The sequence below is a fragment of the Lathamus discolor genome, chromosome 20 (genome assembly GCF_037157495.1).
Source record: "Lathamus discolor isolate bLatDis1 chromosome 20, bLatDis1.hap1, whole genome shotgun sequence".
Classification (NCBI taxonomy): domain Eukaryota; kingdom Metazoa; phylum Chordata; class Aves; order Psittaciformes; family Psittacidae; genus Lathamus; species Lathamus discolor.
Genome location: NC_088903.1, coordinates 650,566 through 678,376, shown reverse-complemented (window position 1 = coordinate 678,376; position 27,811 = coordinate 650,566). Strand labels below are relative to the sequence as shown.

The 27,811-nt window shown below is 45.4% G+C and overlaps 2 protein-coding genes across 3 annotated transcripts; one reads left to right on the top strand and one right to left on the bottom strand.

The window, feature by feature from the left end:
• Positions 1-88: 88 nt before the first annotated feature.
• CCDC47 (coiled-coil domain containing 47) lies at positions 89-11,088 on the bottom strand. The gene is made up of 13 exons (XM_065699531.1): positions 10,765-11,088; positions 8,875-9,140; positions 8,638-8,745; positions 8,300-8,474; positions 7,889-8,010; positions 7,192-7,257; positions 6,634-6,735; positions 5,687-5,797; positions 4,605-4,690; positions 3,324-3,382; positions 2,250-2,359; positions 1,917-2,084; positions 89-1,638 (listed from the first exon to the last, which is right to left on the bottom strand). The coding sequence occupies exons 2-13, from the start codon at positions 9,133-9,135 to the stop codon at positions 1,558-1,560; spliced, it is 1,449 nt and encodes a 482-aa protein (XP_065555603.1). The 5' UTR covers positions 9,136-9,140; positions 10,765-11,088; the 3' UTR covers positions 89-1,557.
• DDX42 (DEAD-box helicase 42) lies at positions 10,338-27,811 on the top strand. 2 transcript variants are annotated; one of them, XM_065699530.1, is made up of 18 exons: positions 10,338-10,593; positions 12,764-13,000; positions 13,783-13,933; positions 14,464-14,525; positions 15,539-15,575; positions 16,949-17,098; positions 17,333-17,437; positions 17,990-18,109; positions 18,603-18,779; positions 19,442-19,570; positions 20,038-20,137; positions 20,475-20,522; positions 21,061-21,158; positions 22,425-22,701; positions 23,371-23,597; positions 24,185-24,295; positions 25,070-25,171; positions 25,820-27,811. In XM_065699530.1, exons 2-18 carry the CDS (start codon positions 12,780-12,782, stop codon positions 26,522-26,524), a joined length of 2,820 nt encoding a protein of 939 aa, XP_065555602.1. In that variant the 5' UTR covers positions 10,338-10,593; positions 12,764-12,779; the 3' UTR covers positions 26,525-27,811. The 2 variants fall into 2 exon arrangements, with proteins under 2 accessions (XP_065555602.1, XP_065555601.1); XM_065699529.1 differs by lacking the exon at positions 10,338-10,593 and adding an exon at positions 11,111-11,217.

Below are 27,811 nucleotides of genomic sequence, written 5' to 3'. Positions count from 1 at the left end.
ACATGGACAGCACCACCAGGCTTTGCAATCCTATGGGATAGAAGGAACACACAATGTCCAGCCAAGCAGAGCAGAGTAGGCAGGGGGATTGTTTCAGTTCTCTTTTTACTCTTCATTAGATTGTTCGTTTGAATGTTCATAGTACAAAATTAGCTGCCACAGCCCACAGACATATGGGACTTCAGGAAAGCTGTCCACTTAAAGAGCACAAACCAGCATTACCTTTCCAAGACCTTTGTGGAACAATGCTGTAGTCATCTTTAAAGCTAAATAGTGCTAAAATTTCACATCATCTGCATTAGTTTTGGTTTTAAATAATTTTACCAACCATTATAAAATTAATGTATTTGCATGTATCAGGTTACAGACATTTGCATTTAAATCAGTGTGAAGTAGCCCATGCTGGAAGAAGTTTAAGCAGTTGCTGTTTCAACAGCAGCTCATTCTTATTGCCTCTGAACCAATTTTGCACACAGTATTCAACAAGAAAAGGCAAGATCCTGTTTTCCCCACAAAACTGTTTCAAGTCTGTTACAAGCAACAATAAAACGCCTTCTAGACAGGAAGCATTTATAAAATGCAGGGCTCTCTCAGCAAAGTGCTTGCACTGGGGCATTCACTTCATGCTCCCCATTTAGCTTCAAAACCTGAAGTGATTGTTGAAGCGGATTCACGTAACCCCAAAACATTTTCACTTGCTTGGGGCAATTGGCAGTTGCAGTTATTCACTGAATCTAGCTCTGGCTGAAGGGAACTAGGCAGCAGCTGCTGAAATCAGGCAGGTTTGAGGCAAACTTGTTCAGTTGAAAATGCTCAAGGAAAGCTTGTTGAAGCTGCTAACTCACCACATGCTCCTGAAGAAACACTGCATTGACATTACACACTTCACATTGTACTTGTGGCCTTCAAAACCACAAGTAGGAAACTGTTCACATAGCCCATTCCCTTCTCTCTAACCCATCTGTTTTACACATCATGCCCACAGGTGACTTAATACTGTTTCAGTCCCTTGGTTGTAAAAAACAAAGAAAACAAAAAGCACTTCTATTCTACTGGGCTGAAATCCCTGAAGAATCCATACTGTGTATGGAAGGCTCTAAGTTTTGTGCCTTTACAAGCTTGATGCAAATAAATGCACAGTAAGTGTTTCTTGTGCAGTTTTCCTCCCCTAAAGCTCCCCCCTTCCCTCCCAATAACTAAACCCAAAGTTTAAAACCAAAGCATGAGTATGTTACCAGCACATGTGGACAGGTAAAACCAGAAGACTTTACAGCCTTCTGGTTTTAAAGAACAAATGACAAAGAGCGTTCAAGACTATTGCAATTTTTTTTCTTAGACAAGTAGCAAAATGTACCACCTGGAGTAAAACTCCCGAGACAAAGATCTCTATGTACACCTGCATGTTGCTGGAATACTTAAATAAGTAACACCAATGCAAGGAACATTTCTCTTAATGGCTATTAGTGTTCAAAGTCTAGGATTATGGAGTTAAGTAGATCTTTGTACCCTGTGGATTCCAATTCTGCAGGTGGCATTGAGACATTGCTCCTGATGGAGTTACATTGCTTTCACTTTGATTTGCTTCATCTTCATCTGCTTCTTCTCAAGCTTCTTCTGCTCACGCCGCAAAGCTGCTTCCTGCAGGTGAGAACAGAGATGTGATTGAACAGCAGCAATCCAAGAGCAGGCTGATCAGGAGAGCTGAACAGCACATGGGTTCACATCTTTATAACCACGTGAGCTGGCTCCTCACCGGGAGCCTTCACATGTTTCAGAAAGCACTAGCACATACCCTGGAAGTTCTCTCCCTTACCACAAAGATCCTACAGGCTCAGAGGTCAGTGTTGCTGCTGTACCTACAGGCAGCCCAGGATACAAGCTACAGGCTGATGTAACAACCTGAAAATCCACCTCACCTCCAGCCTCCTCTGCTTTTCAGGATCCTCTTCATTCATGATTCTCTCCTTCTCTGCCCGTTTCTTCTCCTCTCGACGGGACTGAGCAGCTTCCTGCCTTTGCACGTGAGTCAGCTTAAGGAAGTTCTCTTCCACACGAGCCCTGTTCTTGTCAGCTTTTTGTTTACCCTTTTGACAGAGAGAAGGAAATGCAGTTCATATGGATTTCCCCATGAGCAGGATGCAGTATCTCTGGTAGTCACATTAGAGATAGGAAGCTCCCTGTATTAAGATTAGGGATCCAATGGTAGTATCATACAATATTCAGAAGACAAGAAAATAGATACCACTTACCTCTCTGTTCAGACGGAACTTCTTCGCTTTGTCAATAGAGTAGATAACCATGCTCATCAGAGGCAGCAAAGACTCCATGTCCTTTGGGGAAGTGTTGCCTGAACCAGGCACTGAAATAAAAGCGTTTTTTGTTAATTCAGAGAGATTGAAAGGATTTTTCTACTTGTTATAATGCTCTTTCCTTATGGCTCACACCATTCACAAAAGATGTTCTTATACTACTCTTTAGGAAGGGTAACAAGGCTCAGTGCTGGGTCCTGCACTTAGGTCACAACAACTCCATGTAATACTACAGACTTGAGGCATAGTGACTGGGTTAATGGTTGGACTCCATCATAAAGGTCTCTTCCAACCTAAATGATTCTCTGAAATAACTAGAAGAGTTTATTTTTAGAGATCAAACTTAGATTCCTCACACAGTGACAGGCACATTTACCCCACACAATCCTCCTTAGTTTTATTAGCACAGAATATAAAATAAGGATTGAATTCAGGCTCTGACATGAGCTTTGCCTTTGAGAACAGACTCCTACCAGGCTGGTTTAATTTCAGACTAGGGGCAATCAAGTAGCTCTGTCCAAGTTCAAACTGCAAGGCCCAGGCTTAAGAGCAATGATGACCTGATGCAACCACCAGGGTATTAGGAACAATTTCTTTCCAAAAGGGTGCTCAGGCTTTGGAACAGGCTGCCCACGGCAGTGCTGGAGTCACCATCCCTGGAAGCGTTCCCAAACCATGTAGATGAGGCCTTTAGTGCCATGGGTTAGTGATGGCCTTGGCAGGGCTGGGGAACGGCTGGACTTGATGAGCTTAAAGGGCTTTTCCAACCTTGTTGATTCTAAGATCAATAATAGCAAGATTCAGTATCCTGCTATGACAATGTGCTGCTCACTCCCCAGTGTTATCACTGCCTTCTGTTTACTGGTTAATTAATCAATGATCCCGTTATATGCACTGAAGCCACAGGTCATACATGTTGTCTTCCATAGATGCCAGAATCGAGCATAACTTGCACAGCTACAACACAGCACCCCCCCCAGGTACACATACCCACTTGTACACCAGTTCTCTTACCATTAAATGTAAACAGAAGTGTCTTCTTGGTTTCGGGCAGTTTTGTAAGCTGCCCCTCCCTGGTAGGAAAGAAAAAGTGGCAGAAATGAGTGAAGAAAAATAGGGGCATACAAAATACCTGACACTGATAGGGAAAACCTTGTCAGGAACCAAGGGAAACTTGCAAACTACTTGGAGCAAGTCCAGAGGAGGCCATGAGGATGATCAGGGGCTGGAGCAGCTTTCGTATGGAGAACTTCGGGGCTGTTCAGCCTGGAGAAGAAAAGCTGCATGGAGACCTCAGAGCAGCTTCCAGTGTCTTAAGGGGGGCTACAAGGATGCTGGAGAGGGACTCTTCATCACGGACTGTAGTGATAGGACAAGGGGTGATGGGTTCAAACTGAAACAGGGAAAGTTCAGGTTAGATCTAAGGCAGAAGTTCTTCCCTATGAGTGTGATGAAGCGCTGGCTCAGGCTGCCAAAAGAAATGGTAGATGCTCCATCCCTGGCAGCGTTCAAGGCCAGGCTGGACAGAGCCTTAGGCAACATGGTGTAGGGTGAGGATTCCCTGCCCACTGCATGAGGGTTGGAACTGGATGACCTTAAGGTCCTTTTTAATTGTTCTATGATTCTATGAAATAAACAGGATTAAAAGCCTGCTGTAACCCAAAATTAAGTTGCAAACTTAAAAGTGTTTTACTCAAAAGCAGTGAGAAGGCATTAACAAACAGCACCATCCACCCCAACAGTCAGAGCCCTGCAAAGGTCTGTGTATTTTTAATGACATGCAATTTTGTATATGCTGCCCTGTTATTTATATTCCTACAGACCTTCTGTAAATACCAGTTAGGAAGAAAAACCCATGTTGGGTTTTTTACACTGCAGACTTTGCTTACACCTAGTTCTCAATGCATTCAAATAGCATCTGAGGTAACACCTCCAGTTCTCCCCCTGCAGTGTTATTTCTTGGCCCCTAATCTATAACAGGCTGTGTATCTGTAGTGGGGTTACTCAGTCATTTTCCATGTGTAAACTGGAACTGCCAAGTGTTAGCTGGAATTTGTAGCTGCCTAAAGTACAGCAGAACCAGCACACAAAAATCAGTATTAAGGCAATACAGCACCTTTATCTTCTAAACTAATGCAGCATTTGGAAGCACTGGGAGTGCTGTTTATTCACCTGTTTCACCTCTGCTCCCAATTCCTTTTTGTGTGCATTCCAGCAGGCTTCACAGTGCAAACAAGTCTGTCAGCCTCTATTTTGCTCAGTGCTACAGTAGCTACTGGGAGGAGAGATACGTACTCTTGCATAAGTTTTGGACCGGAGAACTGGTCCGAGAATTGGACGGACTCGATCTTGTCAGCATAGTGTGTGAGGAAATGTATCATCTGAAAGAGAAAGTGGGGTTAGTTCTTCCCAACACCAATCCATCTGCAGCCTCCCCGCTCCCTGTGGGTTTGCCAAAGTGTCTACATATCACTCAGAAAACTGCTGTGCTCAGCTTGCCACTATGACACTGAAAAGTAAACTGTCATCTATTTATTTATAGCTTTTGCTACAATGGGCCCAAATGCGTGGAATTAATGTGAGCAACTCAAATATTGGATATCTAACTCCCATTTGGGATTTTCCAGTTCATTTGGTAACAGGTCAGCTTTGAGGACCTGCAGACACACCATCAACACCCTCCTTCGAACAGGCTGTTGGAGCTGAATTCCAGGCTTTGAAAGGCATATTTAAATCTACAGTTCAGATTAGGCTAACAGTTGCTACGTAAAAGAGATAAAGACATAAGAATTACATCCCTCTTCCAGCCAGGCTGCGTGGAGACCTAATAGCAGCCTTCCAGTACCTGAAGGGGGCCTATAGGGATGCTGGGGAGGGACTCTTCATCAGGGACTGTAGTGACAGGACAAGGGGTAACGGGTTAAAACTTAAACAGGGGAAGTTTAAATTGGATACAAGGAGGAAATTCTTTCCTGTTAGGGTGGTGAGACACTGGGATCGGTTGCCCAGGGAGGCTGTGAGTGCTCCATCCCTGGCGGTGTTCAAGGCCAGGTTGGATGAAGCCTTGTGTGGGATGGTTTAGTGTGAGGTGTCCCTGTCCATGGCACGGGGGCTGGAACTGGATGATCTTGAGGTCCTTTCCAACCCTAACTATTCTATGATTCTATGATTCCTTAGGGTCTGGATTTCTCTAGATCCCACGGGGGTCATTTGGCTCTCCTGTTATGATCTTTACAGGAGATTCTATGATTCTACAAAGATCAGCCTATGCAAAAACGTTCTGAAGGTTTGTACTAATTCAAGGGGCTGGAACTGGATGATCTTTAGGGTCCCTTCCAATCCAAACAATTCTATGACTCTAATTCACTCAGGCTTACCTTGGCGTCCATCATTCCCTCTGTGACCTCCCCCATCTCCGACAAGATGGCCAGTGAATCTGGAAGCCCATATCTTGCGCCAGACTTCGGTTTATCACTGCAGAACTCGCTCTATTTCAAAGAGAACAAGAGGGAAGAATAAACACAAGCTTGTATGTATCTTATCAGACTGACCTGTTCCAGCACAGTGGGACAGTTTAGTGCACAAAGAATACACTGTCACTCAGTCCTACTGGGGATATTTCAAACATGCAGCATCTGCCTTTAAGACAGTATTTCTCTTTGTTCTGGGTTCAGCAGTAGCTGAACGACACTCTTCAACAGTCACTACTTTAAAGAAAAAGATAAAGCAATTTAATACTCAGAGTAAGACATTTTACTCGTGACATTTTGCTTTTTGCTTACTTCGATAACAAAACAAAACCCACTGGTACCCTACCAACCACACTTTACTGCTGCTCCTGAGTTACGACGGAAGAGATTATTAGCAAACCACTGCTTGTTATCACTGGATTCTTTGCAAGCTTCAGAGCTTGGACATATGGAAAGTTTGAATTTCAGATCACATAAAAGCAGATGACTCGGACCCAACACATATCACCAATTAAGTTTGCTTTTCAAGCTTTGAAAAGCCATTTGTGCAAATTAAATGACATGAAGTGACACTTGTGTGGATCCTGACAATATACTTCAGCCTCCTCCTAAATGAGCACCAGAAGGGAGGTGTAAGCTGGTTTCAATTGCCTGTTTTCCTGCAGTTCTGCCAGCAGCTGGTGAACACAGATGTCTGGTGGCATTACTTTCACCCATTACATGAAAACATCTGTTCCCCACACACTAAATCCAACAGTTTTCAGCTGTTTCCAAGAAAACAAACACTTTACAGCTTAGAGGTTCTTATATCCTATTATTTACCATGTGCATATTCCCAACATGAACATACATACCAGGTCCTGCATTTCCTTCTGAAGTCGCACCAGTGCTTTTCTTGTCCCAACAGCAAACACGTAGGTGTCCATATCTTCATCATTCATGGTTACTTTTATTTGCTGTGGGACAGAATGTGATTAGCCCTGAGCAGATTCATATTGTGCACTCTGCCTTCAGACTAATGCCCAAATGGAGACCTACATCTCCTGTGACTTCAGTGTTTGACACTTTGATTCATGAGAGCAAAGACTAAGTGAGGCCATAGACAGCTAAAGTTACTGATTTAAAGCTTCTCAGTGTGTCTTACAATAAAGTAGCTTTTCAATTACACGGAGTGCTCAGTTTAGTGTTGTGGTATAATGCTACAGTGCAATAAGAGTGACTAGAACAGCAGAGTTAAGACTCATTTGATGAGTGATTCTTTTGGATTATTTCAACAGTTACTGAACCAGAAGATATGGAATTACCACAGAAAGGTACCCAGCAGTTCACTTGTATATCCCAAGAACAATCCAAAGCAGCAGCTCAGAGCCACAGGAATGCAGTGTGTCACAGGTAAAGGTTTGAGCACGTACCACTTGGTCAGAAGCTGGCCTCATCATGCGTGCAAGAACGTTCAGGAGGTCTTGTCTCTTGAGGAACTGAAAGCACAAGTTGTAAACACAGAAGAAGATAGCTGAGTATACCTTGACTGCAGCACTTCCTTGGCAGAGAGCAGTGGGGGTCACAGAAAAATAGGACAGTTACAAATAGATGCTTTTCAGAGAATAATTTAGCTTTGACGGGCCGTTTGGAAGTCAGCTCTCCTGCTCAAAGGCAGGCCAACTGATGTATTGGATATGTTTCTCAGGGCCTTGCTCCCTCAAGTTAGGGGCTGAACCAGAATGTCGGGCTGTTCCATCCCAGATGCAGGACTTTGTCTTTGTTGTACCTCCTCAGAATTGCTGTTCTCAGCAATTGCTGCTTCTCAGAATTCCTCCAGCACACTCAAGTCCCTCTGAATGGCAGCTTCCCTCTGTTTATGCTAGAGTTCTGGTTTCTATACTCCTATAAGTAGTCACTCTTACCTGCTTTAGTGGGCAGAATACAGGCCTGTACAGCTCTTTAGTCTGACCAGTCTCGCCTTCATGTGTGCTCATTCAGAACCCTGCATCTGAATGTGAGCCAAAGAGTCGAGCTGGGACAGCTCATTGCTCACATTGGAATAGAAAAGCCTCTAGAGCCTGAAAACTGGTGACAGATAAACAGTACCACGAACTGTCTTAGCCCTACCTTCAACTGGATGAGCATTCCTTCACAGCACACCCTTCCAGAGCACCACAAGTTATAGATGTGTTCATTTTCCTGATTTAGTTTCCCAGTGCTTGTAGCTTCTTTATTAGTGCCATCATCCCCTGAAAAAACACAGTGTAAGAGAACTGTACACTAAAAATCATATATTTAAACAACAAAGCTCCTCAGCATGCTCAGAGCTCAGTTGTTGCTGGATTATCACCATGGTGTTCCAGAATATACTACACCACCAGCATTCATTTCAGCACTGGAAGTGTGGCAGAGAGCTGTCATTAGTGCCAGCACACATCTGCACAGGAAAGGATACTCTTCACTACAGCCTACATGCCCACCTAACCCCAGCTTTACTCACATAAACTAAAACCAAATCCTAGTCATTATGGAACTCACCAACAAGAGCAAAGTTACTTTCTAGCAGTTCCCTGTGAGTATTGAACCATGCATGAGCCAGGCGGTTGTTTTTGTTCTTCCCAATGATGTAATTCATGATGTAGGCCAGAAGACCTGTTACCATCAGGATCTCCATGTAGTAACTCTCCCAGCTGTTTTGAAGGTGAGCAGGAACCTATAGTACATGAATGAAGCTCACTTTTAAATAGTGAATAAGCAGATGCCTTGTACACGCTCTCTCGCATGCCAATTTGTGCACCAGTGACATTACTGGCATACTGCCTCAGCAAAGTAAGTGATGAAACAAAAATAGAAAGAGGATCAACATTTATACCTACATTAACTATTGTTATTGGGTCTTTATTTTTGCTATGGGATGCATCTGGTTTCTCTTCATAGCCTTCAAACTCCTCATCATCATATGGTTCACTCTCGGTATCACCTTCCTAACGGACAAAATCACAACCAGCATGAAAATCCAAAGCCCAGTGAGTGAAACCCAAAAAGGTAAGGTGAGAAAGAAAGGTGTAGAGATACTTTTAGGAAACATGTAGAAGGAGGAGATGAGGAATTACCTGTGCATCTGCATCATCAAAGTCTTCCTGATTCTCATCCTGACCTTCCAGCTCCACAGTGGCTTCTTCTTCATCATCTTCTGTAGTGATGATCCTCTGAGGAGACTCTGTGACTGCATCTTCATTAACATCTTCAAATTCAGCAAAATCATTATCATCATATTCCATTATGTCATCTCCATCCTCAAACTCATTGTATTTTGCCACAGAAAAATTCCATGGGATGAACAGGAGAACAATAAAAATACAGAAATTCTTCATTTTCACTGGAAAATAAAAGTAAAAAGAAATCAAACATTGCAATAAATCCTTATTAATTACATCACACCTCCAGTAATGGCCAACTTCCCATCCATGACCATTCATCACAGCACGACTTCTATTTAGAGATTGAGACCTTTTGTTTTAAGCTATACCAAAAAACAGCAGGAAGAGGATGGATATTGCACTATATAAAAAAAAACCAAAAAAACCACAAAAAACCCCCCAAAAAAACAGTAGAAACTGGGGCTCCCCAGAGCAGATCTGCCAGAAACCTGCACAATTTCTCAGCTCATCTTGGTTTTGCCCTCAGCTTTCTGGTTTTTCTGCTTGATCTCAAACCAGTCCTGATCTACTCAGACTGTGGGGACCGTCACCAAGGTCCAAGCCAGAGCCTTAAAATCAAATAACCGTGGAATAGTTTGGGTTGGGAGGGACCTTAAAGCTCATCCAGCTCCAACCCCTGCCACAGGCAGGGACCCCTTCCACTGGAGCAGCTTGCTCCAAGCCCCTGTGTCCAACCTGGCCTTGAGCACTGCCAGGGATGGGGCAGCCACAGCTTCTCTGGGCACCCTGTGCCAGCGCCTCAGCACCCTCACAGGGAAGAGCTTCTGCCTAAGAGCTCAGCTCAGTCTCCCCTTGGGCAGGTTCAAGCCATTCCCCTTGGCCTGTCCCTACAGGCCCTTGTCCCAGGCCCCTCTCCAGGTTTCCTGCAGCCCCTTTAGGCACTGGAGCTGCTCTCAGGTCTCCCCTTCAGGAGCCTTCTCTTGTCCAGGCTGCCCCAGCCCAGCTCTCTCAGCCTGGCTCCAGAGCAGAGGGGCTGTGGAGGATCGGCTGTGCCAGACCTGGCAGCAAGACTCATTTCACTCTCTCCTGCAATCAGATCCGAGTGGGAACATGACTGTTAATGAGTTCGTTCTCTTAAAAACACCCCTTCAAATAGAAACGATTTGTTTCTAAGTCGGAGGAGCAGGGAACCCCCGCTCCACGTGACAACGACACTTAAAATAAACGCCTTTGCCAAAGACTTCTAGCAAAAACCTCAGCAGAACTCATCAGCTAAGCTAGAAAACACCACGATAAATCACCATAACAAGCCACCATGACCAGGGGCTGGCACGTTGGCTGGGTATGCCCCAATTTCACATGCATTTAAGCAGGAAAACCCCTGTTTCCACACTTCAGAACGTGCACTCGGAGGTTAAAGCCCCCAGGACAACGGGGGCACCACCTCAGGTGCTTCACAGGAGGGATTCCGAGCCCATCTGCACACGCCCGTCTCCGGAAGACCGCACAGCTCCATAAAGCTTCCTCGAGAGGCAGCACCGTGACACCGCGAACCCGCTCCGCGCCCCAGGCACCACACGACAGCCCCCGGGCACCCGCCGGTGCGAAGCGGGATCCCCATCGCCGCCGCCGTGCCGAGGTCTCCGGTTCCCTCCAGGGACACAAGCCAAGGTAAGCGAGGCCGGAGCCCGCACCCCGGCGCCCCCAGGCCCCGCTCCCGCCCCGGCAGGCACCGCACAGGCGCCGCACGACCGGTACCCCCCTGGCCGAGCACGGCCGGTAGCGAGGAGCGAGCGGCGGAGGCGGCCCCGACCGCCCCATCCCCGCCGGAGCCCGCGTTACCTGAGTCACGCGGCGCCGCCGCCGCTCGGGCCCGTCCCTCGTCCTACGCTCGGTGCCCGCAAGCGGCGCAGCCTGCGCGCTTTGCGTAACGCGGAGCATGCGCGCTGCGCTCCCTGCGTGCACGGCCGTGTGCGGGTGCACACGCGTGGACGGCGCCGGGAACACCCTCAGCCCTCAGCCCTCAGCCCTCAGCCCTCAGCCCCGGCACAACCGGCCCCGCGGCACCCCCTGCGCGGCTCCGGGGCTGCTCCGTGCCGCGACTCCGGGCGCTCCCAGTTCCTCCGCCCGCCTCCCGCGGCTTCCCCCGCTGCCACCGCGCATGTTCGGCCGGCGTGCGCGCTGACCTCAGCGCGCCACGCACGTACCTACGTCGTAACGTCGCGTCTCCCCCCCCCGCCCCTTCTTCCCCCCCGCCCCGGTAACCGGGGAAGCGGCGGCTGCGGTGCCCGAGGGGTGAGTGAGGGGCGCGGGGCCGGGCCGGGCCGTGCGGCCGCTCTTTCCCCGCCGGACACCCCCCCTCCCATCCAGCTGGGGGGAGCGGGCGGGACTGCGGCCTAGTGCGGGCTCGGCTTGGCCCGCACAAAGGGCCCGCCCCCGTGCTGGGGCCCCGCGGGCGGGAAGGGCTGTGAGGGCCCGCGGTGTGAGGAGGGCCCCGCGGGGCGGGCGAGCTGCGGCCCTCCTGGTCCCCAGCCCCTTTTGTGCTGTGTTCGGGGACGCGCGGACTCCGTGGGGGGGAGGGGGGGTCCCTTCTTGGAGCAGCCGGGGCACCCTGCTGCGTGCCCGCGGAGCCGGGGGTCTGGAGGAAGGGTTTGCGCCTTGGAGCGGCGCTTGGCAGAGCCGGCGGTGCCTCCTTGTCCCGTAGGAGCCCGCTCCGGTGGCCAACAGAGCAAACTTCGTCGTTGGGCAGCGTGAAAGAATCGTCTGGGCAGGACAGAAGTCGATGACAGTGAGGAAGAGTGCTGAAAATCAAATACTGAACCTTAAAAGCTTACCTGATGTGCTGCCAGCACCTCTCATCTGCTTGTTTTACGTTCTGATCTCTTACCTGCCACGTCTGCAGGTGTGGAAGCTGTAGGGTGCAAGTGGGAGAGCAGGGCACCAGCACAAGCTGCTGCCATGAGGAATTGAGCAGCAGCTTCCCCCCAAAGCCTTCTGGTGAGCTCTGGTCTGGCCTTGAGGTTCACTGAGCAAGTCCCAAGCTGGTGAATGCTCTGCACAGGGAGCAGCAGCAGTGTTTCTTCTCAGGTTATTTTGAAGTTGTTTCTCTTGCCGGTGGATTCTGGCTGAATGTGAGAATCTGTTTAATAAGACTCATAACCTTTGGGCCATCTAATTATAATGTGCTTGAAAGCTTTGGGTGCCATAATCTCTTTGGCTGCCTTGAAGGGATGACTGACTTGACCATGCAAGTGAGATAAATTACTTGCAATGGGAAGGGTACACCTTAGTCTGTCAGTTCAGGCTTCTCTTCATCCAACTTAAAACATACCTGTAGCTGAAGGTGCTCTTTTGAGGAGAGGAAGCTGGCTTTGGCAGAAGCATGCCTTGTCTCAGAGCAGGCTTGCTTTGGGCTCGTTTTCTAGAGCTGTTGGGTTGCAGTCATGTGGTGTTTATGAAGCCATGAAACACTTGAGGACGGGACTGTAAGGACATGCAGAGTATGTACTGAGCTACCTTTTCATCTCTTGTCCCTCCTGATGTTCAAAGTTCTGGCCTTGGGTTTGTTTGGTTTAGGTTGCAAAACAGAGAAGATAGGCAACATCTTAAATATGCTGAAGTAATCGCTGAGGGACACGGTCTGTTTTGGAAGACAGTTGTGGATACGTTTATACCTACAAGAAGAGAACAAAGCCTAATGCTTTTTGGGAAAGAGATCAAACTCATGATTCACGCTTCCAGAAGTGTCTGTCATGCCTGAAGTAATCCAAGAAAAACGGTGACAATTAGATCTAGAACTGTCTAAAGCAGCGTGTTAATTTGTCTTTTCTGGTTTTAACAGATACACTGGGGTCATCATGAATTGGAACAAAGGTGGACCTGGTACTAAGAGAGGCTTTGGGTTTGGTGGCTTTGCCATAACACCTGGGAAGAAGGAGGAGCCGAAGCTCTCTCAGCAGTCTCACAGTGCTTTTGGAACAGCCGGTTCTTCTGCTGCATTTGCAAAATCAGGGCCTCCTCAGCTGCCTTCTTTCTACAAAATTGGGTCAAAGCGAGCAAACTTTGATGAAGAGAATGCGTAAGTCCCGTTATTGCTGTGTTTATCCAGCTCGAGATTGTGGTGTTTGAAAGTTTCCAAAGTCAGGAAATGTCTCTGGGACATTTATGAGGTTTATGATGTTGCAGAACCTTCGTAGCTTTACAACAGCAGCGTCAAGAAAAGTGGAGCTGGTTGCCTGCAGGAACCCAATCCCTGCTCTGCAGCAGACTTTTGGCATCACCCTGGGCCAATGACTTACCCTTTACATCATCTGTAAAATGAGAATAATAACACATCCTTGCCTCTAAATAGAATTAAACAACTGCAGCAGCCCACAGAGAGCTGTGAGTATGTTCTCTAAGAACATACCTCAGCTCAATCTTATTCACACTCTGGTATGTTCAGAATTGGAGCCAAGACGGATAAATTTGGGTGTCTTTTGTACAGAGAAACATTCAGCTCCACAAGTCTTTACTGACCCTTCTGTTAGTTGCATAAATGTGTTGAACAGGAGGGAGATCAGAAAAACCTGTGTTCACCAGCTTGGGAGAGCCACTCCAGAAGACCGGTTTCATCATATCTCATTGCTCTGACACCACTTTTAGCCTCCAACATGAATGATTGTAAATCTCAGCATCTTTTCCTGTGTACCTAATGGCTGGTGCGATCCATCTCTGTGTAGGAAACTTGACTTGAAAACCATGAGAGGCACCACAGTGCTGTAGACCATGGAATCATAGACTAGTTTGGGTTCGGACCTTCAGAGGTCACCTGCTTTAACCCACCATGTGCTGACTGGGCCATTGTTCGTTTCTTTTCAGGTACTTTGAGGATGAAGAGGAAGATTCCAGCAATGTGGATTTGCCATACATTCCTGCAGAGAATTCCCCCACTCGCCAGCAGTTTCATTCCAAATCAGCAGACTCTGACAGCGATGATGATCCTCTGGAGGCATTCATGGCTGAAGTGGAGGCAAGACCTGGCTCCTGAAATGTTTATTCATTTATATGGCCTTACTTCTCCCCAGTCAGGAGCAGCAAATGTCTCTCCTGCCTTTGGCAGCTGTGTTCAGGATGTCAATTACCTTTTGATGCCATGTGAATTAGAGCATGTCCAAACAGTACAACAAAGAGCTTTGTGTGTCTCTGACTATGAAATGAAGGGTTTGTGCATTTTTCACTGCCTGAATTGAAGGGGTCTGTATTTCTCAGGAACTGTTTCTAAGCCACAGTTCTGTTATTAGCTGGATTCGAGCACAGCGTTTTCAGGAGGAATGCAGAGAATGTATTTTTTCAACAACAATGCCATGACTTTACAAGTATAGAGATTTCAAAGGTATTAGTAGGAAGATTTATTTAGCATGATAGGATATTGGAACGAGAGAAAGTTGAGTCCAAAAAGTGTTGTTTCTGGCATGATGGTCTAGTTATATAGGAACATTTTTCCCTTGCAAGTTTCATCATCTTGTCTTTTTAACATGTTGTCATTTTATGACCTGTTAGGATCAAGCCGCTCGAGATATGAAGAGACTCGAAGATAAAGACAAGGAAAAAAAGAATGCTAAGTAAGTTCTCTTTTATACTTCCCATGCCTGCCCGTGTCTTGTGTGGTGCTAAGAGAATTCCAATGCTTTTTGTTGATGGTGATTGTTCTGTAGCCAGTATAATGTACACCAAGTAACCAGCATTAACCAGCGCATAATAACCCCCATGGATAAAGTTCTGAGCAGTAAAAATTGAATACCAGAAGGAAAGAACCCATAGCTGCATCCTACAGTAAACACTGAGAGTTCTCTCACGTGAGAAGCTTTTCTAGGCCACCCAAAGTGGAGCAGCACGTTGTACAGCCTTCCAGAGCAGCCTGAAATAGGTTTTTCTTCTTTCCCCATCCTTGCAGTGATCAGCATGGTTTAGTTTAAATTTGCATGTCTGTGAACAAAATAACTGTGCTACTGTACCTTTGGTACTGGAAATTCTTGTAAACTAGGTTTGAAGAGATTCCCTGTAAAGCAGAGGTACTGGGTAGCATGTGGCAATTGGGAATAACTTAATTTGGACTTTAAAAACAGTTTACATTTTGGAAGCTTGTCTGTTTTGACCAAGGAAAATAATGATGCTGTTGATTCTTGATAGAAATGTCAGATACATTGGTAGAACTTGCATTGCATGGGGTTGATCAGATTATACATGGTCCTGAAACAGAACACCGGATCCAAATGACCACCTGGGGAAGTTCTGAACTGGATTGGCACTTCCTGGCTGATATTCCTCTGCAGTTATGGGACTTCCGTAGCATCAAGAGCTTAGACCAGGATGATCTTTGATGTGGCTTCTACTGGGAAGACGGAGTCCTAATCTTTCAGTCTCATTAATAGAAGTAAAAGAAGTCTTTGCAGGGTCGCTGTTCTGGTTGGCACCAAATATGCAAACTCCATGGGTTGGGATTATAAATGTTACTGAGTTGTTAGTGTTGTGTCTTCCACGAAGGATGGAGCTCAGCACTTAGCACATGAAAGTATGGAGCTGAGTCTGTGGAACACTTGCAGGGAAGTTTTTTTTTCTCCGCTTGTTTTTCCAGGGGTATTCGAGATGACATTGAAGAGGAAGATGACCAAGTGAGTTCCTATGCAGTCTTTCTATCTTCTTCTTTGTTGTTTTGTTTTCTTTTTCCCTTCCCTCCCCAAATCTAGAACTACTAGGTACAAACACAACTTCAGTGTCATGCGCAGTATCTGGACAATTCAGCAGGAAGCTGTAGTGCTTGCCCTGCTGTCTCTACCCTTCCAGGTGTTTCACTAAAAAAAGAAGAATATTAGGAGCTGATTTAATTCTTTTCTTTACTCTGTTTAAGATTTTTTTCCAGTCAGTTTGAACTTCAACTTCCTGTACAGGTTTTTCAGTATCTTGTCAAATCTGAGATTAGAATCCACTAACCTGGAGCACCAGTTGAGAGGCTGTTGAACTGTGGAGCCTATTTGCAGTGAAATTTTGTATCTGTTAAGGGCAAGGATCGGGGTTTTTTTTGCTCTTCATTCAGTTTATTTTCCAGTTCTGATTGAGGATTATAAGCATCACTGTAACAGAAGTAATAAACAAAGAGGAAAGACTAAGTTGTAATTAACAGCTATTGTGTTACTCACAGTAACACAGTGTGGAAGAGTTGTCTGGCCTCTGGCCTTTTGCTTCCAATTTGGTGAGTGCTGAAGTTTGAGCAAGAGTGACTTACACCTGGAGACAGCTGTTGAGCAGCTGTGTTGTATCTATGAGTGCTAATTGACCATGTAAATTAAAACCCCGGATAAGTATATCCATATACCAGTAATTGATCCTTGCTTTAAAGATCTGATCTTTAATATTTGCTTGGCAGTCAAGTGAGTTATGTTTTCTCCCTGAGAATGTCTTGTTGTGCCAGTGAGATTCACTGTTTGTGAGCTGTAAGGATGGCGTGGGACAGTGGTGACAGTGACTTCTAACTTGGGCTGGTGTTGAAGGACTCTTGCCCATGTGCTGTTGACTGTCTCAATGAAAAATAGATATACTTTCATTTCTTAAAGTCTGATTAGGGGAAGTGGAGAAACTGTATTTGGCATAGGAAAAGAAGTGAATGTCATATGCTTAGTAACGTGTTCTCTGTTTTAAAACCTGTGTTTTTGTACTATGTTCATATGGAAAAAAGAATAGATTCTTCTGTTGTTAAAGTGTAACAAGTCTTTGTAGAAGGAGCTGTTAAGCAGGCACGTAAGAGAAGTTTGGTTTTTCAAAGCATTTTGTGGTCTGACACTGTAGTTATTTTCTTCATTGGTGATATTGTCCTTCTGGACATAATTGTTGGTATTTATTAGAAGAATCGGTTCTAGTGAACGTGGGTTTGTTTCCTCAATGGTGGGTGTGAAAGCAAACAGCCACTTAGTGTATACATCACTTAAACAAATGTAGTAGTGCTTCTGCATCCTATTGTATGTGATTTTACTGATCTGTTTTGCTGCAGGAAGCTTATTTTCGCTACATGGCTGAAAACCCCACTGCTGGTGTGGTCCAAGAAGAGGAAGAGGATAACCTGGAGTATGATAGTGATGGGAATCCAATTGCACCGTCTAAAAAAATCATTGACCCTCTTCCACCTATTGACCACTCAGAGGTAGGAAGTTTATCCCATTCTAGAAAGCAGGAGCTCAGAAGCAGATTGAAATATGCTTCCATCGCTCTCATAGTTCAGTGTCATGCCTCAGGTCGCACTAAAGATGCTTGGGATGGCTTCAATGTTCTTGCAGACAGTTAAGAACTTTTGAGAGAAACGATGCTTCCTCACCAAAACTAAGTGGAAAGAGGGAGAATTTGGGGTCCTGGACTAACTGACTAATTACTCTTGCAGATTGAATATCCACCATTTGAAAAGAATTTCTATGATGAGCATGAGGAGATCACAAGTCTCACGCCTCAGCAAGTGATAGAGCTACGTCATAAGCTAAATCTCCGGGTAAGCTGGTCACAAAACTATCCTCCTGGGACCTTTTACCTCCTTGTTTTGGGCTGTCTTAATAGTTTTAATGAAGATTTTCCCAGGAAACTCCAGCCACTTGGACAACTTCAGTGGCTTTCATGTAATGGAGCTTGATTTTCCTTAGCAGTTCTTGAAAGTCTTCTCTGGATTTGTCAGAGTGGGTACTGCGGTTTGCCAGTTGCATGGTTACACTTGGACTAAAGGACTCCAGAGCTAGGAATGGAAACTGCGAATATTATGTGCCATTTGTGGCACGTTGGTATGGTGACTTTCTATGAAGGGAATTATCTGGGGAAGAACACCAATTACACAAGGAGGCAGAGAGGATGTTAGTGACTTATGTGGATTGACAGTTCATCTCTGTTTTTATAACTGAAAGTCCTGTTTACACACATGTGGAATTTGCACCTCCTTGAACCTACCTCTATTCAAAAAGTAAAAAGCCATTTTCAGAGGCAGAGACACCTTTGTTCCTCATATTTTGTTCCTCTTGCTGCTCATGAACAATAATGTGTTTCTGTTCCTAAGGTCTCCGGTGCTGCTCCTCCAAGGCCTGGCAGTAGTTTTGCTCATTTTGGGTTTGATGAGCAGCTTATGCATCAAATTAGGAAATCTGAGTATACCCAGCCCACTCCTATACAATGTCAGGTGAGCGTTGTTGCTTCTCTAACATCTAAAGAGAACTAATAACACAGCACAAAGGTCCTGTGGTCCATATGAGGATGTATGCAATTCTAGTTTCCTATATAAAGCTGTCACAAAGAATGATTTATATTTTACTAGGGATGAACTGAACGTTTCAGGACTACAGAAAGAATAGGCTCAGAGAGTTTGGTTTTAGCAGTGTTACAGCTGGACAAGCTGTGTTTGTATACATGTAAATGTATCCTTGGGATGTTGTACTGTGCCCGAACACTTATTTCATACAGGACCCTAACAGCGATAACATAAAAGTTGCTTCCAGCCCTTAAAACAATCTAATTCAGGTATAAACTTGGCAATGAAACTGTAAGCATTGATGGATGTTGCTCTGACTCCTCTGCAATGTGTTTTCCTCTTGTTATTTGAGTTTTCTTGTGACACGTGCACAAGAATATGCTATGGTTGGCATAATATGGGTTTAGAATCTCCTTATTTTTAGGGTGTTCCAGTTGCACTAAGTGGCAGAGATATGATTGGGATAGCTAAGACTGGAAGTGGAAAAACAGCAGCCTTCATCTGGCCAATGCTGATTCATATCATGGATCAAAAGGAGCTTGAGCCAGGGGATGGTCCCATTGCAGTCATTGTCTGCCCAACCAGAGAGCTTTGCCAACAGGTAGGTGTGTAGTAAAGTATATATGTGCCATACAGCCTAAGTATGAATACTGTGGATTTATTGCCACAAATTGTGTGTGTAAAAGGATAGAGCCTGCAAGTTAAATTACAGCTGGATCTAGAATCGCAGAATGGTTTGGGTTGGAAGCGACCTTAGGATCATCCAGTTCCAACCCCCTGCCATGTGCAGGGGTGCCTCACACTAGGGTGGGTTACTCCAAGCCTCTGCATCCAACCTGGCCTTGAACACTGCTAGGGATGGGGCAGCCACAGCTTCTCTGGGCACCCTGTGCTAGCGCCTCAGCACCCTCACAGGGAAGAGCTTCTGCCTAAGAGCTCATCTCAGTCTCCCCTCGGGCAGGTTCAAGCCATTCCCCTTGGCCTGTCCCTACAGGCCCTTGTCCAAAGCCCCTCTCCAGGTTTCCTGTAGGCCCCCTTTAGGTACTGGAAGAGTGTTTTGAAGTCTCCCAGTGGATGTCTAAGTTCATTTCTCAAATTATTGGAAATTATTATTCAGCCCTGAGGATTTCTGAATAATTTCATTAAGTTATATTCAGTTATTAGGCTGCAAAGTGGATTTCAGGAGCTGGACTGTATTTCCAGTGTAGGTTTTCTCAGATCTGTCTAACATGAACTGTGATGTGCTTTGTTTAAAATCCTCAGATCCACTCGGAATGTAAGCGCTTTGGTAAGGCGTATAATCTGCGCTCTGTAGCTGTGTACGGAGGAGGAAGCATGTGGGAGCAAGCTAAAGCCCTCCAGGAGGGGGCAGAGATAGTTGTCTGCACACCAGTAAGTACCTGTATACACACAGGACCATTTTTGTTGCTTAACTGAAGCTGAGACAGACTTTTAATGCCATTGGTGATGCAGCATTTGTCCTCTAATCACTGAAATTTAGGTTCTTCGCAGGCTATCAGATAGATGTTGAGAGCAAGATCTGCTTGAATCAGTGCCAGTTGTGCATGATACCAGCTTCTGCTTGCTGAGCCTTGAATTTGTGAAGAAAATACCCAGAATGTAATGAAATTGAGTGCCATCTTGCTGAATCATTTTAAAGCCTGTGAAGGGCTAAAATGCTGAATCAGAACAGGTGTTCATGCTGAACCAGGGATTTGAATGAGCACAGTTGTCATCCGGCTTTGCTTATTGCAGAAACTAGTTGTGAACTCGGACAAAACTGAGCAACTAATGGTTGAAGGCAAGGAAAGAGTTTGTTAAATATGCTTTAAAAACATGTTTGTTTTGTTTTTTGATAGGGTCGTTTGATTGATCATGTGAAAAAGAAAGCTACAAACCTTCAAAGAGTCACTTACCTTGTGTTTGATGAAGCTGACAGAATGTTTGATATGGGATTTGGTATGTAATGAACAAAGGTCCTTGTTTTGGAAAGCAGCAGCGTCCAGTTCCCAGCTTTCTAGGACTGTTTGTAACTCCTGTAGCTCCATATATCTGTAAATACGTTAAGCAAATGCTTTATAGATAAAGCTCATATTTAAAGGTATAATATCTGTTGCTATTCAGAGATCAGCAAAGTCCTGTTGATGCTGAAGTTCAAAACCCTTGATTTTTATCTTAGAGTTGCTTGAATAACTTTTGGGCACTTCAAGTTGCATGAACGAAGTTGCATTTTGAGTTATTCTACTCATTAATGAGTACAAAATGTTGACCTGAGGGTTTTTCCTCTCCTTTCCAGAATATCAGGTCAGATCCATCGCAAACCACGTCCGTCCTGACAGACAGAGTAAGTAGAAGCATGTGTCAAAGTAAATCCTGAGAGTCAAAGGAGGCTGGTGGCTGCCAGTTAGGACTGGAACGGAACTGGGATTTCCTGTGCTAAACAGCCACACAATGAGACTGTCTCAAAAGTCCACTGGTGTTATTCTCTGTGTTGGCTGTTGGGAGGGATCACTTGTGAAGTGTGGGCACTGAACCACACGGTTCATCAGTCTGTAATCCCTCCACACACTTTACTCAGAGAAAAGATGATCAGCTGTATGAATGTTCATATGCTTTGAGAGCCCATGTTCTAAGCTGCTGTGAAAGCAAGTTCACAGCAGTGCCACATATTACTAACATCTTACTTCTGGTGCCATGAAATGTGTTTGCACTTTGAGGGATTCTAATAGTGGATAATTTTCATTAGAACTGGTAAAACAGACTGTAACTTCAGATCCCTGACATCTGGTACAGTCCTGCAGGTCCTCGTTGACAGGATCTGTGCCCACAGTTCTGAAAGGAAGTTGTTTTTTCAAGGAGTTCAAATACTGTTTCTCTTTCAGCCCTCTTGTTCAGTGCCACTTTCCGTAAGAAGATTGAGAAATTGGCCCGGGATATTCTGATCGACCCCATCCGAGTTGTACAGGGAGACATTGGAGAGGTGATTCTATGATACTTCTGAATCAAGCAGAGAAACAAAGCCTTCTGCTCCTCTTGTTTGAAATTGAAGTTAAACTGCAGTAGTCATTCTTTAAGAGTAGCTACTTTGTGCTTAACAAATAATAGTGAAGATTGGTGCTTGGTATTGACCTTTCTGACCCTTGTAGTTATGGGAGGTTTCATCAAGGAGTGAAACAACATTAATGCAGGGATTGATTTTATTAGGCTGGATCAATGGGTATATCCTTTTGTCTCAAAAGTATAAATCAAGCAATTGCAGCTTTTGCAGTGAAGGCTTTGGATCTCAGACTGTAATGTCTTTCAGTTGGTTCATGTGAGAATGTTGATTCTAGGCTTGCTTGACAGTAGCAGCTGATCTATTAGCAGGAGAGGGACTTGGTAGTAAGTTGATAAAGTAACAGATGTATACTTGCTGTGAAGAAACTTTGCTTCTGATATATGGAAACTACTGAGAAACGTCACAAGGTGGCCTTCAGAACACTTTAACCATCTCTCTGCATTTTACTTTTTCTCAGTCAGGAATGTTGAGATGTCCCTTCATTACCAACAAATTAATGGCTATATGAAGGCCCTTCCTTCTGAGAAACTGTTTTTCCTACATTTTGCTTAAGAAAAGCAGCAGCTTTCCCAGCTCAATCACAGGGTTTCTATTCCTGATCCAAGTTATTACTCTGAGAGCATCATTCTTTAAATAATTCATATTTAACGTGTAAAGATGAAGTATTTTAGAGAAACTTGGAGATGGTGCTATGATCTCCACTGCACTTGTGTTACTTGCAGTACAGAGTGTATAGGGAGTCTGGTTATACCCCCCTCTTCCTGAGCCCAGGGCAAGTCACAGCTTGCAGGAGTACTTTCTCTGATGGCCACATGAGTAACTCTTACTGATGAGCATCCTTTGCATCTCAGACCTGCTCTTGCTTAGTCTATTTCAGATGTTAATAGCATCTGTCCCAAGAGCATCTGAATTGCAAGTACCCACCTTTAGATCAGTAGGATGCTAAACTGCATCATGTCAAAGACCACACTTTGCCTCTCTCAGCCTTAACCTCTGCCTTATCTGAACTGTGAAAAAGAAGTAGTCAGCAGTTAGACAAGAGCTAACATCTCTTCTGAAGAATTTTGTTCCCCTGTTTCTCCGCTGTTTATTCTCACATGTAGTTGAAATTCCTCATTTCATTCTGCATTTGTTTGCCACACTGTCCTTCCTGTCCTGCATTACATCTTGTCTGATTTCCTCCTTTAGGCCAATGAAGATGTTACTCAAATTGTGGAGATTTTCCCCTCTGGCCCTAGCAAGTGGAATTGGCTGACTCGACGCCTCGTGGAGTTCACATCTTCTGGCAGTGTTCTCCTGTTTGTCACCAAGAAGGCAAATGCAGAAGAGCTGGCCAATAACCTCAAGCAGGAGGATCATAATCTGGGGCTGCTTCATGGTGACATGGACCAGAGTGAGAGGAATAAAGTAATTTCAGAATTTAAGAAGAAGGGGATCCCGATACTGGTAGCTACTGATGTGGCAGGTAGGTGATGTTCTATGAAACAGTAGCTCCTACAAGTTGTGGATATGAGCAGCGAGGCCAACACATGTTAATGGAAAGCAACAAGGCTGGCTTCTGCACATGCTGGGCACTGTGTTTCTGATGTTTTTCAGGTGTACACAGTGTTAGCGGGGGGGGTGGGATGTATTTTTAAAGTCTTCTGATGATGTTTCTATTACAATCTGACAGTTTGTATTATACAGAAATTAAAAAAAAGCTGTTTCTTAAGGAAGTAGTTGCTCTTTGTTAATCAGCTGACACATGCGTGCTTGAATGAAGAGGAGATGAACACGCTTGAAGCCTTATCTAGAAGAACTTTTGCCACCCAGATGTTCAGCTGACCAAAGAGTGAATTTCAGTGTTCTTTAATAAATCCCTTTCTCTTCAGTGGCAAAACAGTCATATAAAGAGGTCTTTTCTATCCCTAACCCTGTGGACCCAGGGAATCAGTGTAACTTTTACTACTGTTAGAGGAGATATTGCTACACTTGGGAGTTTTAGCCTGTGAAGAACGTTCTTATGTGGGGTATGTTCCTGTGCAAACTCCTTTTGTATGCTGGAGCAGAATGAAGCGATATGCTGGTATGAATGGGATTGCTTTCAGTTAATTTGGGATCATCTCACCTCCCGCTATGTTGCTTTTTATTACAGCTCGTGGGTTAGATATTCCTTCCATTAAGACTGTCATCAACTACGACGTGGCTCGAGACATAGATACTCACACCCATCGGATCGGTCGTACTGGCAGAGCAGGCGAGAAGGGAGTTGCCTACACTCTGCTGACTCCCAAAGACAGTAACTTCGCTGGTGATCTTGTCAGGAACCTGGAAGGGGCTAATCAGCATGTTTCCAAAGAACTGTTGGATTTAGCAATGCAGGTATGAACAAGCAAAGCTTCTTGAGTAGAGCAAGGTTCCCTTCATGATTAGCACAAAATCAGGAGCTCAGGGACTTGTTTCTGGCTCCATCATGTGTTAGACCACCAAAAGGTCACTGCTATCCTATTTTTGAGTAGGCTTTCTAGTGTTTTTAATGGCATTTGAAAGACTCCGAGAAGACATGAAGGTTTTGGAATGCAGTATGTAATCTATTCTGGGGTCTGGCACTGCCTGTGAAATTAAGAGCTGTGATCTTAATTCCAGCCCCAGTATCTCCTTACAGCTGGATTTTCAATATGGATTTATGGCAGGCACCTGGGCAATGCAGCTTAATTGAAAGCTAAACTAGAACATAATTACAGGGACATTCACTCTGTGAAATGGTTGTTGATCATTGTACCTGCTTGGAAGGGCTGCCTGGCAGACTCACTATATATAGGTGTGACAGATAGCTGAAACAATCATGCTTGTGCCACTGTCAGCTCTCAGAGTTCTTGTCTTTTGCTGCCTTGTGGAGCTGCAAGAGAGCAAAGGCGTTTATGAAGCTTCTTATTCCTTGTGTTGAGATTTGTCCTTCTCTTGTACAGAATCCATGGTTTCGAAAATCACGTTTCAAAGGAGGAAAAGGCAAGAAGCTGAATATTGGTGGTGGTGGCTTAGGATACCGTGAACGTCCTGGTCTGGGATCAGAAAACTCTGTAAGTAGAGATGCTGAAGAAGTTGGTTGCAGATTCTTGGAAATTTTACACTTAGTATTGACTAGTCTTTAATGTAAAAAATCTTAGTACTGGAGTATACCCCCTGCTTCCAGAGGTTTTCATAGCTCAGAGTCTTCCAGAGTTCATATCAGAAACAAGTGAAACTGTCCCTGTGGTGTTACCCTCTTTTCAAGAGCTGCCTTCTTTAGGGCTGGAGCAATCCAGAAGGTTTGGAGGTCCTTCCCAAAATAGACTGCCAGTGCAAAATAAATGCTAAGAAATTACTTCAAAAACCATTTCCAGTCAGATTCTTGGCAGCAAAAGATCTTGCAGCATTGGTAACCTGTACTATTGTATGTCTGTGGTTGGTAACAAGCTGGTTTCCTATGTGTGTGGGGACCGAGTTTAACTGTAGACATGTTGAAAACACATGTCCTGCATCTCTCTGCAAGTCACAGCTTTTGTGACTTCTTTTCCACCTTGTCTTGGTTACCAGCTCTGTGAAAATCTTCATTTGTTTGTGTTTTACTTTCGCTTGTACTGCAAGGGGCTGGGAAGTGAGGTTATATTGTTGTGTGGAGACCTCAGAGCAGCCTGTCATTGTCCTCCAGGTCATGGGACAAAGAGCTGAGCTGCTCAGTGTTCCCCAGAAGTTTGTCATCCTTAGCAGATATACTTACTGAGTGCAGAGCCACTGTAGGTTCAGAGGATGATTGACCTGGAAGTGTGTGTTTTGGATAAACCTCTCCAGTTGCCCTTTGTCTTTTTGCATAGGACCGTGGAAACAACAACAGCGTGATGAGTAACTATGAGGCGTACAAGCCATCCACTGGGGCAATGGGAGACAGGCTTACAGCAATGAAAGCAGCTTTTCAGGTTGGTTCCGGCACTTGTACTCCCAGTTCAAACTGAAGAGGATAGGACATAACATGGAAAAACTTTACTAATGATTCAAGACAACAATATTGTTTCTCCCCTGTAAATGCAGAAACCCTGTTGGTTTCAGGGCAGTTGAGTTTGGCAGTTGTAGCTGCGGCAACGTCCCCTCTGCCTGGAGCACATGCTCAGCATTGCAGTCCAAAGTGGCAGAATGAGTCTGCAGGTTGGGCTGAACACATCTGCACAGAGTTAATTTGCCAAACTTTGTTTTCAATGGCCTCTTTGCTGTCTTTCCCTTCTGAATCCTGCTCCTAGGCTTGAGCCTGTTTAGGTTGCTTAGCAGCAATAGTGTAAATGCAATCAAGGGGGAACAGAAAATCTTTCTCTTCAGTGTAAAAATGAACCCCACAACACAGGAGTCCGCTTGTTTCTGTGGTTTGGTAGCAGATGCCTGTTACTAATTCTGTGTTTTTAAGCACAGCAGGAGTGTAATCACTCCAAGACTGACTTTTTATAGGAACTCTTTCCTAGGGGCTCCCCAGAATTCAAGATGGGCTTGTGTGTGCATGACTACTATGTGGTTTGTGCTGCAGTACCAAGGCAAACATGCTCACTTGTTTCTTTCTCCCTGTTTCTTTCTGTCAGTCGCAGTACAAGAGCCACTTTGTTGCTGCAAGCTTAAACAATCAAAAGACTGGTAGCTCTGCTGCTGGGGCAAGTGGCTGGACCAGTGCCGGAAGCTTGAACTCGGTACCGACGAGTTCAGCCCAGCAAAACACTGCAACCCCTGAGAGCCCACTTGCAGCCACTGCAGCAGCAAAGGGTGTGCCAGGTTTCACCAGCACAGGGAGTTTGAGTAGCGTTCCCACCTTCCCAAGTGTCGGAGGACAGGGCTTCAACAACACAAGTGCCAGCACCAACAGTCGAGAGGGCAGCGGCGGCAGCACCGGTGTTGCCACCACTGGTGGTGGAGGCGGCGGCGGCATGGTCAGGGAACGATACAACGACAGCCGGCCCGGTCGGCACAATGAGGCCCCGCGCCGTGGAGAGGGGGGTGGTCGCTACAACGATGTGCAGCGCCACGGGGAAGGAGGTGGTCGCCACAGTGACGTTTACCGCCATGGAGAGAGCCGCCACGGCGACAACCATCGCCATGGGGAGAGCCGGCACTTCACTGATGTGGGTGGTGGGAACCGCAATAACGGTGACAGCAGGAACAGCAGCGAGGGGAGGAACAACGAGAACAGGAATGGTGACAACAGGAAGGAGGCCGCCAACCGAGACAACAAAACAGATGGGTTTGCTGTCCCAGAGCCCCCAAAGCGGAAGAAGAGCCGGTGGGACAGTTAAAAGCTGGTGTTGCCCCAGCCTGGGGTCTCTGCAGGTGGTGTTGCCTTTTGCCAGAGGATTTTTGGGGGGAGTTGGTAAGTGGTGGTTGAGCTGCTGGGGGAGGAGAAGGAAACCGTACAAACTGCACTCCCCGTGCAAGTCTGGGCCGGTACATCTGTAAACAGCTTCTCTCTAATGATGTGTACACGCAGTGCTTTAGTCCAAGAGAAATCATTTTGATAAAGCTCCCTGGGTTCTGCTTTTAAAGATTCAGTGCTCAAGTGACTCTGCTGGATTTAAACAGATCTTGCCAAGAAAGAAGCTGTTTCACGGCCTTGGAACATTAAGAAACTGTTGTCCCTACAAGTATAAAGTAGTCTTTTTTTCTTAACCAGCATTCACACTTAAAAAGTTACAGCTAGAGGTGCTCAGGACCCACCTGGTAAACACTGCTCTCTCAGCAGTGCGTTCAGCATGGTAAGTTCTTCCCCAGACTCTTGTTTTCACATATTATCCCTACATAATTTGGCCTCCAGGTTGCCCTTGGATCATGTAAGGATCCATCAATTTGCATTGTTGAAGGTGGGATGAAGCTGATTTTCCTTGTTTTTTGTTTTTTTAAGAAGCTGTTCAAAGGCTCCTTCTCCAGCCCAGCAAACCCCAAATTCACTTCTAGTGCAGGCTGTATTCCCTGACTTGGCTGTGGTCAGTACATCAATCCCAACCCCATTGCCCAGGTCTCTCATTCTTCTAAAGAACCTCTTCTGCTACCCTTTACATTGATGGAAGCCTGCATAGCAAACTTGGCTCTCTGCTGCACCTGTGCACCCTCTGTTATGAGAGGGTTGAGTGCTTTCTTCAAATCAAAGACAAAAAAGGGAATCCAATACAGCCGCACTACTCCAAGGCTGGTGCCCCCCATGCAGTATAGCTCAATGAAGAGGCTTCCCTCAATAATTCAGGGACCTGCTGCTCTCAGAAGCCTTTAGGGAGAACCTGAAAAGCGATTGATGAAGTGGAACAGCTCGGCTCTCGCCCCATATTGGACACATGTAGTTAAAACTGTAAAATCCTACTTGACAGTTTTTAACTCGTTGTGTGTATTATCCCTTTTTTTAACTCTTTGTTGGCACCATAAAGTTAAGGCAGGAAATCTTTTGTTGAAACACGGCAGCACCCACCCCTGTCTTGTTTCTGTTGAAAGAAGGGTCGGAATCTGTCAGGTTTTGGTGACATTGTGATGTTTTCTTTATCAGCTGTGCATTTACTTTCTGCTTGCTCTAGTAAATGTTTTATTACTGGTTCAAA